This window comes from Lontra canadensis, unplaced genomic scaffold, assembly GCF_010015895.1.
Source record: "Lontra canadensis isolate GAN:19392208 unplaced genomic scaffold, GSC_riverotter_1.0 scaffold15, whole genome shotgun sequence".
Classification (NCBI taxonomy): Eukaryota; Metazoa; Chordata; class Mammalia; order Carnivora; family Mustelidae; genus Lontra; species Lontra canadensis.
Window position 1 is genome coordinate 12,252,075 of NW_022631009.1, and position 20,808 is coordinate 12,272,882.

A 20,808-nucleotide genomic window follows, 5' to 3' on the forward strand; every position below is an offset into this window, starting at 1 on the left:
AAAACAAATTGCCAGAGATTTTCATCCTCTACTTCTTCTAAGAGAAATGAGTGATTCCAAACATTTGAAAAACATTTTCTTTGGACCTGGGACTGACCACTTGTTTCTGGAGGCTCTTTCACACCTAGTTTCCTTACTCTGTGGATGAATATTTTAACCCCTTTGTGAATTATTGATTGACTTTCCGAAAAAGGAAAACAGATACAACATGGTATCAAACATAATGTTGAATATAGTATTTATAGAACTCACAGAATCGTGGGTAGACTATTTAAAACCTCCTCTCTAAAAAGTTAATATTGTCTCTCTTCTATCAAGTTTACAGAATTTCATGTAGTTTAGAGCGATGTAACTCTTTTAATCTTTAAGAAGAGACCAAAATTGTATGGCTCAGCTTTACTAAGATATACTGTCCTTAGTATTCCAACGCATTCTTCTGAAAATGATACAATCCAAGTTTAAGATTCAGCTACACTAAACCTCAAGGCCAAAGTTTTCCTTTTACTTTACTAGTTGTTTAGCTCAAACAAGCCATTTGTTCTGAAATATTTTCAAAGTGTATTGTTCTGTACACTTAGCTTATTTAATAATGAATATGGTTTGGACTTTCCTCATTTCTCTTCAGCATATTTGTGGTGGAGTGAAACTCTAGAAATACACTCACAATACTGATGGAAGAAGTTTTAAGGGTAATTTACATTTGCTTGTTTTATTTGTGATCCATGACCTTTACCTAATCACCTCGGTGCAAGATCTAGCCAAAGACACTCAGCAATTAATGAAATTGGAAGTAATAAAGCAACCCAAGGGATTTTCTTAAGGGAGGCCCTTAATATTGCTCTACTCCATCAGCAATTTTTTTCAAGTTCTTTATTTTTCATTTGATGGTTGTATTAAGTTTTGACGATTTAAGGAAATACTTTGTGATTTAGTACACTGTGGTAAAGAATACTTTAGAAACTCATATCTCTTGTGTGTAAACCCAACTATCTATTGGACATTATATGGGAACATTTAATTTCATAATGACATTTGCTTTAGCATTGAAACACTATGAACTATGTTCTCTTGAATTTCCCATGTGGTCTAAAACTAACAGTTTATTAGCAAATAACTCCTTAAAAGTGGAAATGGAAAAACTGAGCCCCTAAATTAAATTTCCAACGGTGAGAAGAATACATTGTGTTCATGTACTATAATATGTAAAATTAATTGCAATTTTTTCAACATCTAATATTACCACTCAGCAAAATGTTTATGTTTCTTTAGTTATTTATCCCATCAGGTCATAAGCCATCATCAGAATGTTGGCTTAAAAAAAGAGAAACAAACCAAAAAAAAGACAAATTTTCTCTCTTCAGTATCTACACAACTTAGAGACACTGCATTGATCCCTGATCTCTGATCCCTGATTTTATCATCAGAGAAATCACAGCTGTAGTGAGACCGTGATGAAGATAATGGGGTTTAAGTACCTACCGGCAAGCCTGAGACATAGCTTGATATGATGATATCAGCTCCTCTCCCTAACAACAAAGCTAATATATTCTAATTGCCTCTGTTCAACAGTTGATGCTCTTGTGTGTGTTTGTATACAGCTGCACACATGCCTGTGGGATTTGGGGTGGGGGTCCCTCTAGTGCTTCTATCCATGTGATTCCAAGAAATATTTAATCCAGGATGAAAAATCAGTTAGAATAGGTTTCTTGGTGTCATGCAGATAGACTCTTAGTGTCTTTCCCCTAAACATTTGCTTGCATTTGTTGACTGATGCAGTGACAGGATAAGAATGTCTTCCTGGAGGAGATGAGGCCAGCTTTCTCAAAAGCATATTCTGGTCTGATGTTCTGGATGGCAGAGCCTCCACATAGCAGCATTTCAAAACTGAAGTTTCCAAGACAGAAATGATGTACTCTTCATAAAGAAGGTGGGGAGGGGTAATTATCATTAGTGATTAGGTTCCCCAAAAATCCATGAAACAGAAATATAGACTGGAGAAGGCAAATGCCAGCACCCAGTACTTTCTGACCCCATCATTAAAAATGAGGGATTAAATTAGACCTTGACCCTATGTTTTGCAGAGATTCGCATTCACAGCCCTCTCATAATCACTGCAGTAGAAGAGCAGGTATAAATCATACTAATAAAGACAATAATGATGAGATGAAATCAGCGTTAGCTCTAATGAAAGTAGAGCCAACAGAATTCTGCATTGCTTTGACTTAGAATCTGTAAACAAACCATCACTAGTATTAAAAACAAAAAAACAAAACAAAACAAAAAACAAACCCTAAACCTACAAATGACAAGCAGGCAGGAAGGAAAGGCAATTGCAAACAAGTGAAAAATCCATAGACTGCAATGCTCCACGGGGAGTCTTCATCTGGAAGTTTAATAGTCAAACTCTCACTGACTTAGAATAGCAACTAAGCTTTTGAAAATGTTTCGGAATTTTTCTCTCTCTCTCTCTTTTTTTATTGTGTTATGTTAGTCACCATACAGTACATCATTCGTTTTTGATGTAGTGTTCCATGATTCATTGTTTGCGTATAATACCCAGTACTCCATGCCATCCGTGCCCTCCTTAATACTAACCACCAGGCTCAGTCATCCCCCCATCCACCTTCTCCTCTAAAACCCTCAGTTTGTTTCTTGGAATCTGTAGTCTCTCATGTTTCAGACTTTTAGAGCTAGATTTGCTAGAAGAATTCACTTGACATGGCTCAGTAGTTTTTACACAAGAATGCTCATAAAGGATTTTCTTCCTTAAAAATCTTACAGAAGAAGTAAAGCCTTATTCTAAATACTGGGTCTTGTCTTGGCTCTACTTTTCAATAATGACTTAACATTGTTGGCTTGTATCTTCATAGTTATTTAATCTGTTATTTCTCCTGTCTCAGCCATTAGGTAGGAGGCTTGAAGAGTTAAGAGATGGATTCATCTAAAAATCACATCTACATGTCTTCTCAAGTTGTAATTCTGGATATTTTGAGGTTTATCTTACATTAGAGTTGAATGATGACTTCTACTTTGTAAGACATAAAAATTGTCTCAGGGGATGAAAGGAGCAGCTGAGGGAATATGTTCGCTGATATTGTAACAGTGTTACATGGTGACAGATGGCAGCTACTACTTGCGGTGAGCATAGCCGAATATGTACAGCTGTCAAATCACTATGTTTTACGCCGAAACTAGTGTAACACTGTGTGCCAACCACCCTTGAATTTAAAAAATCATCTCAGAATTTTACGAGGATTATGACATTTGTTTTTGTTTTTCACTTAGTGAATATATTTGGAATCTCATGTTTACTCAATAAATAAAATCTTTTTCTTTTTTTTTTCCCTGTAGTTTCAGATAGTCATGAAAGAGCACTTATTCTGGGTTAAAATGAAATGCTAAATGCAAACATTTAAACATTTCCATGTGGCCAAATTACCAAATGTACAAATAATTTGAGGGAGTTTGAGAAATTACATTTATTATGAATAATGTTTAGTCAAAGTCTAGATTATATCTATGCTTCACAGCCCCAGAAAATATAGCGAATTTCTCAGATTAAACAGAAACAGCCACACTTCTCTATCATTTGGTTCTTTCACAATCTGTTCCACCTGGGGGGACACATTTTTGTGATACTAGAAGGAAAATATGAAGCGTACTTATGGGTTAAAGTATCTTAGGCCAGGATTTATTAGAGCATTGGCAAAGATTTTATCTGTGCTGTCTTCAGGTACAAGCACTGGCTGTTTCCTCTTGGGCTGATGACGGCACAGATTCTCATTTACTCTGTGGTCCATTTTCTTCTCATTCATGAATCAGCTTTGGCTAAAGGTTATTTCCGAAGCCAAGCAGGTATCGTCAAAAGATACTTTGGTGGCTGATAAATAAGTGTCCGTGACAGTGATATCATCCAGCTCTGTGCTGAAATGATCTGACTCCTTGATGACACTGTAATTCAGGGCCACGCTGTAGTTAGTGGGTTTCTCCACCAGCTTCTGCTTGCAGTTGCAGAGGTTTCTGAAGGCGGCACGGAATTTCTGGGACATGAGATTGTAAATCACTGGGTTGATGGCACTGTTGAGATAAATGCAAATTCTGCAAAACAGCAAGAACCAATTTTCTTGGAAAGGGCTAGAGAGAAATGAGTTGACAACCACAAGAGTCCTGTAGGGCATCCATAAAAGGGCAAACAGAATTACAACCACCGCCAGCATCTTGGTGACCTATGGAGAAATCAAGAGAAATGCAGTGCAAACACAAACGAAAAGAAAACAAACAAACCAATGAAAGTAAAACAGCCCCCCACCCAACGCCGAACCCCTAACCATTAGCTCCCAAGATGTAGTCTGAGATAAGGACTTCAATGCAGGCAGTTAATTTGTGAGATCATCCCAGGAAGCAGTATTAGGGTAAGAGAGAGTGTGACAGAAGAAAAGCTAAAATAGGGCGTATTATTGCAGTGGTTCCCCCTGTAGGCAACTGTGGATCAAGTTACACATTTCAGGATTATCCGTCCAAGGAAAGAGAGGTGTGGCATTGATCCCCTGGTGGCCAATCTCGCCTTTGTTGAGGAGTGTCCTTAGGGTCCTTAATGGTCCACACTTGACGATTCTCGTGCATGGAATTACATGGGGGGTGTTAGAGAGAAACTTGAGGCAGAGAAGATAGACAGTCCGGGCACAATGAACACCAGAAGCAGGATGTTTTCTGCAAACAGGAATGAACCATCCACTGTAGCAATGGCTGAAATCAGAGGCCAGCTAAGAGATTGTGACATGGGCCACCAAAGATGTCTGTGACAAGTGTTAGGAGACCTAGGGTCTGATCTCGTCTCTACTTACCTTATATGTGGCCCTGAGAAATGATCTTAAGCTTATAGTTTAATCTGTAAAATGGAGCCAATATTGCTCCTCTCAATCAAATGAGGTAACATAATATTTTGAAAAGGATAAAATGTCTTTTAAAAAAGCCGATGGTTATTGGGTGTCTACTATGCTCCAGACACTACTACACTAGCTGCTTTACATACATTATCATATTTAAAAGGCCAAAAATCCTCCAAAATAGTATTGCATCTTCCATTTTTCAAATTAGAAAATGAAGCGTAGGTGCTGGTAAGTACTTTGGCGGAAGTGGTAGAGTCTTAGAGCCGGGACTGGAAGCCAAGTCAGCCTGGATCCCAAGTTTTGCCCTTCCCATTGTCCAGCTTTCCTTCAGGGTAAAGGGAGATGCAGGACAGAGAAAACAAACTTGGAAATTTTACATAGAGCTGACCCTGCTCCTAAGAACAAGCAATGCATGGGAACCAGGACAATAGGTAGGATGAAATTAATATCCAAGATTGCCCAGGGACAAGATTATCAAAGAGCACAATTTTGCAGATTCTGGAGATTGTCCTGGACTCAGAGTTACATCATTTGGTTTTGTCTATGTTAAGTGGTTTTAAGACCTTAATACTTCCATTTCTATATCTGAAAATATGCCTGATCATATTTTCATTCATTTACTTCATATTCATATTTCATTCATTTACTTCACAGAGATATTGAGAAAATAAAATTTAAAAATAATGAACATGATAAGGGCTTTGAAACTCTAAAGCACTATGGAAATATTACCCTTTGATTAGTGACTATATAAAGAGACCATAATATTTTAATTTTATGAAGGACATATTAAAATTGTAGCCGTGGTTATCTTTGGGTAGAGAAGATAATAATTGATTGCTTTTCTTCAAAAACAACACTTTACATATCTTGAAATAAGTTTTCAGGGGCAGCTGGCTGGCTCAGTCAATGGAGCATGTGACTTGATCTTGGGGTCATAAGTTCAAGCTCCATGTTGAGTGTAGAGATTACTTAAAAATAAAAGTAAAAAAATCTTTAAAAATAAATAAAAAAATAAAATAAATTTTCAGTTACCTTTAGTCTCTCACAGATTTTGAGAAATTTCAGCTTCCTTGGCCCAAACTTTCTAGATGTTCTGAACTTGAAAACTATCCAAAATGGAAGGAACAGATTCTTTGCCCTCTTCCCTTTTGACCTTCTGGCTGTTTTACCAAAGCTAGTGCTAACAGCCTCTATCTAGTTCTGGCCTTCAGGGGGATCCTGTTTTGAGAGAGGGCTATTTAAGGGTCTTCAGTGTAGAAATAAAGATTCTACATCTAGACACGTACTCCGTCATCAGAATCTAGTATAAATTCATCGCCCAACCTTGTTCCTAATCCTGGTGATAGACTCCATCTTGGTTTCCTGTGTTGTAAAATTCCCTTTTCTTCCTGGCATTTTTTGTCGTCTGATCCTGGGGCTCTGTCTTACTCTTAGCCATATCTCTTCTACCTCAGCTAGGAATGCCCCTTGTAGCCTACATTGTGGGAGTAATGCTACTCTCTTACTGTTATTCTTCTCAGATCTATAGTTAATTACCTCTTTCCTTGGCTCTCCAAATGTTAGCTGTAAGACTTTGCATCCAAGGGCACAAATAGCCTTTGTCTTTTTTTTTTTTTTTAAACCATTACTATCTCTTTTTGAACAACTCTTACTACTCTCTTGCAGTACCACCTATGATCCGCCTACTCTCAAGTAACTCTTTCCCTCCCTTCTAGGGTCATTTGATCACTTTCCTGAAGGTCTCTCTGCCCTCCAAGAATGTGCCCAAGTCCCCTGTTCTGCCTCACTCACTGTTCCCTGAGCTTCTCTTTGGACTCAGTGCATGGAGGGTAGTTATACTTCATATTTTGCTCACTGGGATTAAGAAGTTGTTCTGTGGGAGAAGGTGTAATTTTCACATAGGTTCATAAAATACCAGGTAAAGTATTATTCCAGAGATTCTGACTTCTTTCAGAGATAAGAAGGATTTACTCAGTCCAGAGGTTGGACTGAAGCCTAATTTTTTTCTGAGCAGACTTTTAAGATTATGAGTAAATATTTTAATCAGTCCTAGGAAATCAAAGAATTAATTTAGTGATAAATATTCTGAGCTTTGGAAGTAGCTACAGTAATATCATCTTCATTGTCATCATCACTTAGATCCCTGTCTTTGTCTCCTGTCTAGTACTCCAGGTTCTCTGACCTCCAGTCACTGCTTCAGACCTGCCAACAACCTCCCACTCCTCACCAAGGTCTAAGCATCCTATAGTTGAATCTCTGCTTGCTACACGATGACATTGCTACCATCACATCCAAGTTCTTTATGATGACTCGTAAAGATATGTAAATATTATCTTATTTAACGCTTATAATAACTCCATGTGTAAGCTAATATTAGCTCCATTTTGCATATGGGGAAATTGGGATTTAGAGAATATATGTGATTTGTCTAAGGATATGTGAGTAGTAAGTGACAAAGTTGTGATTCAACCTGTCTACTTAAGTCAAAGCCCATGTTCTTTCATTTACACTTTGCTTTTTCTCCCTGTGAAAGTCTTTTGCCTTTCCAATGTTGAGATTTCTACTGTGTTATCCCATTGTGGTCACTTAAACATTTAACTTCTTCTAAGCATAAATCCAACATATATATTGCTGCTAAATTTCCAAACTTAAAGTTTGAATTTCATCTGTCTTTGTGCTTTTCTCTACAATTGTCAGGTGGAGCACTGAATCCACATTTAATATCAACTGACCTCTTTTCACTTAATGTCAGTGAGGAAGCACTGTCTTTAAGAAAAGCCACATGTTTCAAGGTTAATATCTCTGCCATGAGCTTCCACAGTCCCCCAGGCAAGCTTTGCCATCACTACTAAAACTTTTTATTTTTTTTTTTTTATTTTTTTTTTTTTTTAAATTTTTTTTTAAAGATTTTATTTATTCATTTGACAGAGATATCACAATCAGGCAGGGAGGCAGGCAGAGAGAGAGGAGGAAACAGGCCCTCCGCGGAGCAGAGAGCCCGATGCGGGGCTTGATCCCAGGACCCTGGGATCATGACCTGAGCCAAAGGCAGAGGCTTTAACCCACTGAGCCACCCAGGCGCCCCCTAAAACTTTTTATTGCGATGATCTATATTTGTCCATCTCTCTAATACATGGTAAGCTTCTTCAGGGGATGGGTAAGTTTATTAATTTCTTTGTCCTCCAGGGATGTAGTACAGTGTGTAATAGAAGATAGCCCCCAGTAAATGTTGAATAAATTCAGGCATGGAAATAATTACTTCAAAATATGTAGCCATGATCCTTTTCTAGTTTTTAATACTACAAAATTTTGTTAGAAGATTTTTGCAAACATTTTACTCTTTAATATTAAAAAATCTCTTCTAAGTGGAGATTGGTTAATTAACAAAATGAGTCTCCAATACATTTCAGCTTTTTGTTGAAATAAATATATTTTTTAAAATTTAACAAAGTGTGGAGTAAAACAAATATAATGATGTTTCTAAAATTAATCAAGTGGAAAATACATCTCCACTGGGATAATAGAGAATATATTTAATCCCACTTGTAATTATTTTTAGTTAACTCCCAATATCTTAGATTGAGTTTAATCACTTTCTAATATATTCACAAGTTTTTAGTGTATCCATAGCTTGGATTTTAACAGCTGTTATTCAGTATAGAAGCAAACATATAGAAAAAAAAATGTTCTGGAGATCATCTTTCATACACCATTGCTAAAGTTTTATTTCTGTTGCTATTCCTTATCCCAAGTAAAGTGACAAAGAGGCAAATCTGAAAATATCTCTGGGCCATTGTTTTTAAGCCTTGACAGTTTTGCTAAGGCAATGCATGAGATATGAGATGAGATGAAGATTGCTTCTTTACAAGCCTCTGTACGAGGACGTAAAGTTCCTTGAGAAAGAGTATGACACAATCTTCAGGGGAAAGTGATTTTACAATATGTTTTGATTGGGAAAGAATTTATCCATTCACTTAGGACATTCATTTGCATCCCTCCTATGTACCAGTCAACGTCCTGGCCCTTGAGAATTCGACAATGATCCAGAGAGACATTGCCAGTGACATCATGTACCTTATAATCTGATGGGTAGTCATAATACATTGTGATGACTCAGAAGACAGAGAAAAGTTTTGGTTCTATGAGAGCATCTGATCTGAAGTTGAGGTCAAAGGGTGTTTTGTGAGGGTTTTCTGGTCTCAGTGACATCTAAGCCAAAATCTGGAGGTAAAGACAGATAGGAAGAATGTTCCTGCAGATGTGTGTGGCATTCTGGAGGCGTGAGATAGCGAGACCTATCATGGGGACCAGCGGTAATTTAGTATGCAAGTTCTGGGATGCCTGGGTGGTGCCGTCTGTTGAGCGTCTGACTCTTGGTTTCAGCTTGGGTCTGATCTCAGGGTCATGGGATGGAGCCCCATGTTGGGCTCCAGGCTCAGCACTGAGTCTGCTTCAGATTCTCTCTCCCTCTGCTCCTCTTGCTCGTGCTCTCTGTCTCTCTCTCTCTCTCCCAACTAAATAAATAAATCTTTAAAAAAAAATTTAGTATGCAAGTTCCAGTTGCAGATCATGTGACTAAGTGGAGCTCTATCTCTTTCTCTAGGAAGCTTGTGGAAACCATTACAAAAGTCATCATTGTTATCTGATGAGGTGATGTCACAGTCTGTGGGATGCTTGGCCTCCAGTTGCTAAGACAGAAGGAGAGATGCAGCTGTCAAAGGAGATACAGTGTCACATTCTGAAAACGTCAGCTCCATGAGGCCATTTTCGTAATGAGGAGGTAGGCAGCCATTTTTGCACAGTATAGTGAGGGTAAGAAAGGAGACTGATTAAATTGATAAAATTTAATCAGTTATTTAAAACATGGTGTTGAGAGAGAGAGATTCCATACAGAGATGGAAGAGCAAGGTGGGAACTAAGAAGGAGATAAGCCAGGGCCTCTGTCCTTGGCCACCATGGGGAAGGGTTATCTCTCTCATGAAGATCCACTAGAAAATGTTAAATGAAGCCATACTACATATATTCTACTTTTCATTATATTTAATTATGCAGAATAGTAGCATATAGTTCTCATAAAAGAGTTTGGATTCAATCCTTCTCAATACATCCTTTTGTAATCATTATAAAGCCTCTAGATGAAGGCCCTATGAAGGATTTATTCCCCTCCACCTTCTTTTATTTAATGTGAACTGGACAGATTTCTATCTTCTGATTGTTGAAGTTTATGGTTCCTCCAGGAGGCACTAGTTCAACTTGGCATATATGTGCTGCATGTGAAAAACCAGGATAATGAAGTTCTCTAGTTCAGCCTGCTAAGGATCCTTGTATTACTAACTACTATCCCTATTACTAGCACTACGACTTTAATACAAGTTTTAGAACTATTAGCTAATGTTTGTATATTGCTTTTTTTAAAAAGTGTTAGATTTATGGGAAAGTTGCAAAGATAATACAGAGTTTCCATTCACTTTACATCAAAGTCCCCCTATTATTAACACCTTACATTAGTGTGGTGAATTTGTCATAATTAACAAACCAACATGGATTGTTTTTCTATGAAGTTAGTTAACATCATACTTTACTCAAATTTCCTTAGTTTTTTCCTGGTGCACTTTTTCTGTTCCAGGATCTTACCCAGGATACTGTGTGACACTTAGTCATCACGTCTCCTCCAGTGACAGGATGTGACAGTTTCTCTAATGTTCCATAATTTTGATGACCTTGATAGTTTTGAGAAGTACCAGTTCGGTGTTTTATGGAATATCCCTCAATTTGAACTTAGCTGATGTTTTTCTCATGCTTAGAATGAAGTTATGGATTTGGGGGAGGAAGGCCACAGAGGTGAATGGCCATTGTCAACACAATATGTCAAGAGTGCATGTTGTCAACTTGACTTATGACTACTATTAACCTCATAGTTCTTTACTGAGATAGAATATATATATAATTAAATTCACCCACTTAATGTGAGTTAAGATACTAAGAGTTCTTAGTATATTCCCAGAGTTGTGCAACCATTACCACACTCTACTTTTAGAACATCTTCAGTCATCCTGAAAAGAAGCCCCATACACTTTAGGAAGTCACTTCCACAGCACTAGATTGCCCTAGGCAACTGCTAATAAATTCATGGCCCCATTGATTTGCCTATTCAGAACATCTCACATGAATGGAATTAGTCTTTTATGGTGTGACTGGCTTCTTTTACTTAGCATAATGTTTTACGGCTCATCCATGTTGAAGTCCACATTAGTACTTCCTTTCTTTTATTGCTGAATAATATTCTACTATTTGCTGGAAAAGGGACTGGTAAAATAGAAGGGTTGCCAGAGGGAGATGCAGAGTCAATTTATGTTTTTCAAAAATGGAAGAGGGGCGCCTGGGTGACTCAGTTGGTTAAGCAACTGCTTTCGGCTCAGGTCATGATCCTGGAGTCCCGGGATCGAGTCCCACATCAGGTTCCCTGCTCAGCAAGGAGTCTGCCTCTCCCGCTGACCTCTCTCCTCTCAGGCTCTCTCTCTCATTCTCTCTCTCAAATAAATAAATACAATCTTTGGAAAAAAAAAAAAGAAAAATGGAAGATATCATATCTTTGTTAGCCAGGGAGGAATCCCACAGAGGGGAAAATGTGTGATCCAGGAGAGAAAGACAATTGGAAGAACTATGTTCTTGAATAAGGAATAGTATGGCATGCACACGTGGTAAGGTTGGCCTCTTCTGGGTCATATACACAAAAAACACTTTTTCAATATCATCCCCTTTTTCTTAGCCACACTTTATCTAAGATATCAAGATAATGCAGGAGAAAATTCCACCGTTCTTGTCAATACCCTGAATCCTGAATGGAGTCCTAATATCAGCTAATTGTTCTTATATCCTTGGTATTAACAAAGTACTTTCATTGTCATCAAGTCAGTTTGTGTTCATATCCCTATGAAATCTGTAGGACAGGTGTTATTGTTCCGATTTCATTGATGAGGGATGTACACTGAGCTCAGAGAAGCAGAGAAACAAAGTCATACAACTCATATATACATATAAACAGCAAAGGTAGTTATTGGATTAAGTTCTTTTGATACTACATCTAGTTTTCCTTCTAGATAATTACAGAAATCAACATATATACTGAGTTGAAGACTTCTAGTTGTTGTAAAGAATGTTTATGGAATACTTGGAAAGGCTAATATTGTTGGTAGGAATCATCAGTAGCCCTGGGATTACTTGTGGGGTTTTTTGCCCCAAATCAGAGTGCTTCATTTAGAAAGTACTGACTAGGGAGAAGAAAATTGTCATAACAAGGCAGATAAGGATGCTGCATACCTATCTATTTCCTAGGAGAAAAAAAAAACAATAAAATTTAAAATGCAAAAGTAATAAAATGGAATAAAAGATAAAATGGAAACTTCTATCTTGGGGGGTCACAGTTCAATTAGTAGCATGTCATTTGTGAGGATCTGGTTACATGGGATTTGGGGACATTTTGATTAATCATCAGAGATTAGTTTATTAGTCTGTCCAGGAAGTCATATAGAGAGTTGATTGATTCCTCAGTTCTCTGGAAGATTTTTAGAATTCTTTCTTCCTCTTGATTCAGAAAAAAATTCTGACTTTTGATTTCATGTGTAATTCAGAAGAGATTCTGAGCATGGTCATGGGTCATGCTATTGTCTAGACATTCTTCCTTGGGGGAGAAAGCCCATGGCATACCCCTGTCTATCAGTGAGTGGCAAAGTCTAGTGAGTATGGAAGAAAGAGTTGGAACTGGCATGTAGCATTGTTTCACAATCCCTTTCTGAATCTAAGAGATTGGGCAGATCACATGACTTACGCTTGAAACTCATTTTCCAGAGTCAGTAAATGTACAATCTATATTTTCCCCAAAGTCTCTCCAGTTCCAGCATTCTAATAAAATCTAACTTATAGGTTACTCATGATAACACAATATTCAACATGCCTGTAATCATTTTCACATAATTGGGTTCTGTTATTTAGGGGTTGGAAGGCCTGTCATAGGGGAAATAGTACCTGGAGCCCACATATCCCTCAATGTGCTGATAAGCTATAGAAATAGATCCAATTCCTAATAACAGTGATTGTCAGTAATCATCTTAATTGCTGTGTTCACAGGGATGATACAGTTTCCTGAGGTGCTGAAGAAATTACTAGAATTCATTTTAACTTCCTGTAGCTAATTAGGACATGGTGCATCTCTAGACCCAGAAGGCTGGCTTCCTAACCTTTTATTATTTTCTCTTTTAAAGTTTATTATAACTAAAATATTGTTGAAGAAATTGAGTCATTGGAATGTATTAGAGCATCACCTTGAGAAGAAAGCAAACAATTGAATCCTCTTTTAAGAGTCCTGTCAATTTAAAGACTGAATCTGTTGATTCAGAAGTTTTAAAGGAATGCTGAAATAAAAATTATTTAATACCAGGGTCCATTAAAACATTTGGCTGGAATTCAGTGGCACAATATAAGGATTTCAGGGCAATCTTAAATACTGTGGAAAAGCTTTCTTTAAATTAAAAGGGCAAAGCCATGTAACAGGAGATGACAGCCATATCAATAATTTGTGTTGGAAGACTATTACCATTTTTATAACGAATCATCTTCAACAGCATCAAAGCAGTAGCTTTAATTTGTGGATAATAGTCTCTTTATTTGTTTTGGATCCCACATTGTATAACACCAAAGTTCTGTTTTTGGCTTCATGACCAGAGTAAATCAACAAACTTTTATTGGATCTCTAGTACACAGAAGTTGGGAGAAGTCCTTAGTAAATATACCTGCCACACAAAAGCACTCAATGCACGGTTGAATTATTAGTGAGTAAAAATTTGTTTTTCACAAATGTTAAAATATAACTGTGGAAGTATGTGTAAGTTTAGGACTCTTTAAATTAGCAAAGTGTTCTAGTTCTTGTACTTCTGACTGAAATTTTTTGGGAAAAATATTTCAAAAGTGTACTTCCTTCTGGAAACATTCTCTTGGTTAATGAATAGAAAACAGTTAGCTTTAATTGTCTAATGCCATTCTTTGAAGAGTAACAATACATTCTGTGTTGGGCTCCTTTCCATGTTCTCCTGCACTACTGTATTTTAACAGAGTGTTCTGTTCCTGGGAATATTTTGCTCTCAGATGGCCTTCAACAAAATGATCAATGACCCTTTGCATTTTGTTACATTAATTAAGCCGGTTGAAGAATACCCTTGAAGAGACCGTTCTATAAATCTGAATGTAGGTAAGCTTCTACACTGATTGGAGCTCCAGGAATTTCCTCTTCCAGAGGTGTTCTGCTTTGTTTTGACTTAGAGTCTGGCAATGCAGTTTTTAAAACACAGTTATAATCAATGTGGGGCGCTTTGTACTATGGAGTGAGATCATTGGTGGGGTATAAAAATTGAATGATGGGGCCACCAAAGGGCTTGGAATCAACTCAAAGTCAGTTTAAGAATACTAGAAGTGAATAAGGTCTGAGTGGTGATTCATGGCGGGGAGATCATGGACTGTCAAATCCTGCCTTGTGGATTACTTATACATTCCTTGGCAAGAAGCCACCTAGGAATGCTAATGTATGGGTTCTTGGCTCCACCTGTCAAGTACTATATCTAAATATCAAGTACCATAACTAAATCTAAAAATTAAGAACTTAGAGCCGTTCTGGCTAGAATTACAGAGTATTTTCTGGACTCTATTCTGATTAAAAATGTCCATGAAAATAGTAGCTGAGATTCACAATAGAGAAGTTTTGGTGGTATTGGCGATGCTTGGGGAAGAAGTGGGGATTAAGGAAATAGTGATAAAGATTTTTAAGTATAAATTTGTAAGTGGGGTGCATCCAGTGAAATTGGAAAAAAAAAAGTCTCTACAATTGTAGGGGTGCTGAGAAAGCAGACTTGTCAGGCAGAGCTGTTTCCTGAGTGAGACATTTGTTGGGACTGGAAATTGGGCTCCTCATCCCAGGGGGGCCACAGGCACCAGGGCAGTCACAAGATGGCACTGCTCTTGGTAGGACACATGAGCACAGCTGAGACATGGAGCTGTAGAAGGATGTATTTCCATATAGAACACCATGCGACCCGTCCTCCATGATACCCCCAGATACTTAACCAGCATCACTAAACACCAAGTGTGAGGACACTCATGGGAAACAGAGTTCTGCACCCAAGTCTGATGTGGGATGAATCTTCAAAGCCATACTTTCTTTCAAGAGCAAAGATAGAGAGAGTTACAAACACATGAAGAGTGGAAAAAGGGAGGCGACACTGAGCTATTCTCGTTTAGGAATGAGCATATGACAGGGAGTCAGAGTGTTCAGAGAGATGCAATGCCTCCTGTGTGCCCACTGCGTGCTTAGCATTTTCTTCACATCAGCCCTACTTTACCTGCATTTTACAGGATAAAATCCTTATCTTAAGGATAAGACTGATGCTGAGAGGGGCGTCTGGGTGGCTCAGTGGGTTAAGCTTCTGCCTTAGGCTCAGGTCATGATCTCAGCGTCTCCATCAGCAGCAGGCTCTCTGCTCAGCAGGGAGCCTGCTTCCCCCTCTCTCTCTGCTTTCCGCTCTGCCTACTTGTGATCTCTGTCTGTCAAATAAATAAATAAAGTCTTAAAACAACAACAACAACAAAAAACTGGTGCTGAGAAAGTCCTATGATGATGAATGGAAGCCACATTTCAAAGGTATGTATATTTGACGGCAAAATTTCCTCTTCTCTTCACTATAATACCTTAACTGTGGGGCAAAAAAAAATTTTTTTTGAAGTTTACAAAAACCAAAAAACAAAGGTGGGTTGAAAGTTTAGAAATGGTAAAGACTGTCAGAGTGGAACAGGGAAAAAGGAAAGATGAATTCCTAGTCCCACCCAAAGGTAATGCCTTAGCACCTACCAGAACTATCCTGTTCCCTCCACTAAGCTCTGAAGGAACATGGTTTTTCAAAGTTTCCGGTTCTGTGGGCTCTCCAGTTAACAGTGGAAACCAGCCAGGGCTAGGTAAAGTTGGCAGCTAGACTTGAGGATTTGCTACAAAATTTCCCCCAACACTAGCAACTATTGTGATGTGGAGGTTTAGGGATTGGTTACAGTCTGGTAGTTGTGGGGGATGAAAGCCTGTCTCCTCTCTTGTTGCTTTGATGTTTTCTTGTTCACAGGAACCAAGTTTGGAACCAAGCTGGGAAGGAGACAACTCAGCTGTCAGAGTTGGGATTCAAATTACAATAACATCTCCCTTGTAGAAAATAAAATGTCATTCCAATTTCTTTCATGAGCCACCGAACAATGCTACAGTGTATCTGCTGTGGGTTGTGTGCTACTTCATCTTTTCTAAATGTTCTATTCCAGGTAAATTACTGGTGAATGACTAAGCACGTGGAAAAGCCTGTCCTACCACCTTGCAGTGGGTTTTCTTTCCTTTGCTCTCAAGGATGTGTTTACTTCTGACCATTTTTCTCTTTGGACCCAGACCTTAGAAAAAATTGAATGAGACGTCTTGACTGGCTGTGAGAGAGGCATTCGGTTGCTGGCTCTAACACTTCTATGAAGATATCCATCCTTTCTGAGGGAGATATTTCCCGGTCTCATCTCTCCCCTGTGCTTCTTTGGCCCTGCAGCCAAAGAGGGTAACACTGTAGACCATGATCCAGACACACAATCCCTCAGCTCATGCAGCAGGGGATGGGAAATCAATGAGAATGTTTTAAAATGTAAAATGTCAGTGACGGAGGGCAAGAGAGGTAATCTCCAAACAGAAGTAAAGCTCTCAGGGCTGTCAAAGTTTTAGTGGGCATTTAGTGGTCTTGCTCCTAAAGATCTTGGACAAAATACCTCCTCATGGGGCTAAGAGCACCTGGAAGGAAGCCAACTCCTTCTCTATCCGTGTCAACCCCAGGAAAGACCAACTATAACACGCTTGGGTCTATCTGGAGTTACAGAGTGAATTTTCTAGCTGTCCCAAAACTCACAGCAACAGCCAAATGGGGAAAATATGTTTCTTTCCGTCAGCAAGTCATAAACCCAGCACTTTTCACTGATTTTTAGCTCTCTGATGACCCACCATGGGACTCAGAATCAGAAGACTTGGTTTGAAATGTCAGCTTTGGTGGGTATTAGAGAGGGCACGGACTGCATGGAGCACTGGGTGTGGTACATAAACAATGAATACTGTTATACTGAAAATAAATTTAAAAAATGATAAAAAAAATATAAAGCAGAAATGAACAAAATTACAGGGAAAAATCCATAATAATAGAGATTTTGACTTACCTCTCTCAAAATTGAAAAAAATCAAAGAATAAAAACTAAGCAAAGAAAAAAAAAAAAAAGAAATGTCAGCTTTGCCCGTCATTACTTCTCAAAGCTTTCTGAGCTTTGATGTCTCAGTTAACATGATATGTGAATATAATGTGTTTAAGGATTAATTCTAAGGAGGACATGAAAACACACTGACACGTATACTATAGCTTCCTAATATGAGGTGCTCTTATATTCCTGATCCTATCTTGAAGTCGGCCTCCTTGGTGAGGGGTGCTGCCTCTATCTCGCCTTGTTCACCTAACAGACTGAATGGAGCTACTTTGCATTTACCTGCTTTTAGGAGTTTGACTAAAAAACCTGCACGAGTCTACAAGGTATAAGATGCAAACCGCAGCAAGCTGGGCCTGTGCTATGAAGTCCAAGCTTTTACCATAGATTATTAAGTCATTAGAGTTTCTTTTCAAAGGTATTATCCAGGCCGTATTAGTAGTGGTTGAGGGAACAGGCTGGATTCTAATTCTAGGTCTGCTTCTCTATAGCCGTATACAATTGGGCAGGATATACCATGCCTGTAAACCTCAGTGTACTCATCTGTGAAATGGGAGTAAGTGTAAAGAATACATGATGTGCATCGGGCTCTCTGCTCAGCGGGGAGCCTGCTTCCAGCCACCTCCCCCCACCTGCCTGCCTCTCTGCCTACTTGTGATCTCTGTCTATCAAATAAATAAATAAAATTAAAAAAAAAAAGAATACATGATGTGATGTATGTAAAGCATCTGCATAGAGTCTGGGCTTCCGTAAGCAACATATCATTTAAACCGTCTCTGGGAAAATGTGGAGAATTTAACTAAATAGCAGAGAAGGCTGACAACCACCACCACCATAACAATAATAATTCCTTACTATACTCAGTATATTTTAAACATAACACCAGGGACTTTATGGAATTATTCAATCATTGCAGTATTTATGAAGTAGGTATTCTTTTCATTTTATAGATGAAGAGAAAGATCCAGAGAAGAGAATGTTTCTAGAGACAGTGGCAGGTACTAACTTTTTCCCGGGTTGCTTTCTCTCTCATCTCTCTGCTTATTTCTGTGAACTAACAGATCCATTCTGAGAGGATGCTGTTGCCTCATTTGTTCGTTTGTTTCTTGTCTCTTTTTCATCTCTAGAATGATGGCTTCTACCTATCCCTGCACACAAAGGGCAACACAAAGGTCTGGCACTTAGTAGGTGCCAAAAATAGCCAGGAAATGAATGAATGAACAATTCACTAATGCTACTCTATTGTTTCTTCTGTGGAGTTCCAGATGTTTTCTTGGTACTTCCAGTCCTAATCACAAATGTCATCATTGTTTGGGGTCTGATTTCTTTTCTGATATGTAAGATCTTGATGGCAGGAATAGGGTGGACTGCATATTTTTATCTCTAGCCCTTGAATCAAGGTTTGGCATTAAAAAAAAAAAAATGCTTGGAATTAACAATTAAAATCAATGTGTAAAGATTCAGTCTCCAAAAGGGGGCGTGATAGATCAGACTGGAATTATGGTGAAGGAGATTATCGGGGAACAGCCTGTTAATCTGTAGAAATAAGCAATTGTTGGATATAATGTTATGAAGAACATAGGAAATGTGAACTAACGAGATGCTAAGTCAATAGGATTTATGTTTAAGTCACTTCCCCTTACTGATGTTGATTGATACTGATGCTGATTGATACTGATGTATTAATACATACAAGAGCGGGTTTGGCCTTCAAAGATACAAACCCACTTTGACAGTCATTCTTGCGCTGTCTTCTCTGTCTGCTGTCACATCTAATCATCTGTGGTTTCTCTGTCCCTCATGAAGCTGTAGAAAACTATTTCTCTGAAAGTCACTCTGCCCCTTAAATTTGTACTTTTAGAGCCCAATGAAATCAAAGATTTCCCATATGATGGGCAGAGCATTTTCTTCAGGGGATATGAGTCAAGATGCTGGTTGGGGTTACACCAGCTGCTAATTTAGGCTGCTCATGATAAGCTTGAATTTTCTTGTTTTGGATAATGTTTTGGTAATTTTTGTTTTGATAATATTTGTTTAATATCTATAATTTATTTCTTGAGCACCTCTCATGTACCTGCACTAAATATATAATATTTTCACAAATAAACTTTTAAATAGGAATAGTTCAAGGGTCAGCAAACCTTTATTATAAGGAGCCAGACAGTAAGTATTTTAGACTTTATGGGCTCTTAGAGTCTCTGTCATAACTATTCACCTCTGCTGCTGTGAGAGCAGCCACGAACAACACACGGGCGAACAGGCATGGGTATGAACGTTACTTTGAAAAACAAGCCACGGAGCTGGATTTGGCCCATGACCGTAGTTTGCCAACCAACGAACTAGCCCAGTACTTCCAGTAAAGCAGATAAATGGCACATAATTTATTTCGAACTAGTCTTGTGATTTACAGCTAACTTTTTCAAATTATTCATCTAATTATCAACAGATCTTATGAGAAATACAAACTGAATAAGGCTGGCTGTCAGCATGGGGACCAGAGTTTTGATTGAAAATTTGATCCTCTCAGGAAAGAATCATGATGAGCATTACTGCTCTAAACAAATGCCACCTAAAACAATATCCTGCTGATACGGTACTTTTAATAATCCTGGGACCTACTTTCCCAGAAGGTGTGCGCTCCTACGGATGTTGGATTCAGGCAGGGGTGCAGAAACCAGTACTGGAGCCCACTGGAGCGGACACATTTCCGGACTGATGGTGGCGGGCCCTGCTGGGCCCGAGCGAGCCAGTCCCTTGGTTCTGCTATCAGACTCTCCTAATCTGTGCCGGAATCCAGCTGTTGGACTTGGGGCCCATTTCTATTTCTGAGTCTCCATTTTCTCTTCAGTAAAGGTGGTGAAAGACATTATACCTGCCTCCCAGAGTGGTTATGTGGATAAATGCGATGATGTCGATCAAGGGCTTATGTAGTGTTTGGAACACAGTAAATGCAAGAAAAGCAAAGCTAATTTTAAAACCTACAATAAAAATCACTCATTACTTACTGTGCATCAGACACTGTTCTGAGTGTTTCATTTGCATATCAGCTCTTCAAATATCTACAATAACATCGGAAGAAAGTGCTACCAGCAAGGGAACCTGTCTACATTTACAAGTGGCAAAGCTGGGATTTCATCCAGCTTGCCCCTGTCTGTGCTTGAACCACTCTGGCTGCCACTGAGAAGATAGAAGCCACTAGTCCTATCTGTCCCTAAAAAGGCAACTATTTCTTATTGCCCAGGTGGAACTAGGTAGATGTCATGTTTTCTCTTACAAAAATGAAGAGAACCAGCACTGTGTGTAGGTAAAGGAACATTGACCAAGAAACTCTCTCAACCTCTGACCTACTTAGAGGTCTCCATCCCCACCAGTGGAAAATGTTTCAGGTCTGAATTAGAATGGAGAATGCTGGGACACCTGGGTGGCTCAGTGGGTTAAGCCTCTGCCTTCGGCTCAGGTCATGATCTCAGGGTGGGATTGAGCCCCACGTCGGGCTCTCTGCTCAACGGGGAGCCTGCTTCCCTTCCTCTCTCTCTGCCTGCCTCTCTGCCTATTTGTGATCTCTGTCTGTCAAATAAATAAATAAAATATTTAAAATAAAATTTTAAAA

At 38.6% G+C, this 20,808-nt stretch overlaps 1 protein-coding gene across 1 annotated transcript in view; it reads right to left on the minus strand.

Moving 5' to 3' along the window:
- Window positions 1-3,762: 3,762 nt before the first annotated feature.
- The window catches only part of TRHR (thyrotropin releasing hormone receptor), a 35,729-nt gene continuing 18,683 nt past the window's right edge, over window positions 3,763-20,808 (minus strand). Inside the window, exon 2 of the mRNA XM_032858743.1 lies at window positions 3,763-4,226. Within this exon, the coding sequence (XP_032714634.1) occupies window positions 3,819-4,226 (408 nt within the window). The 3' untranslated portion in view covers window positions 3,763-3,818. The remainder of the gene's footprint in view (window positions 4,227-20,808) is intronic.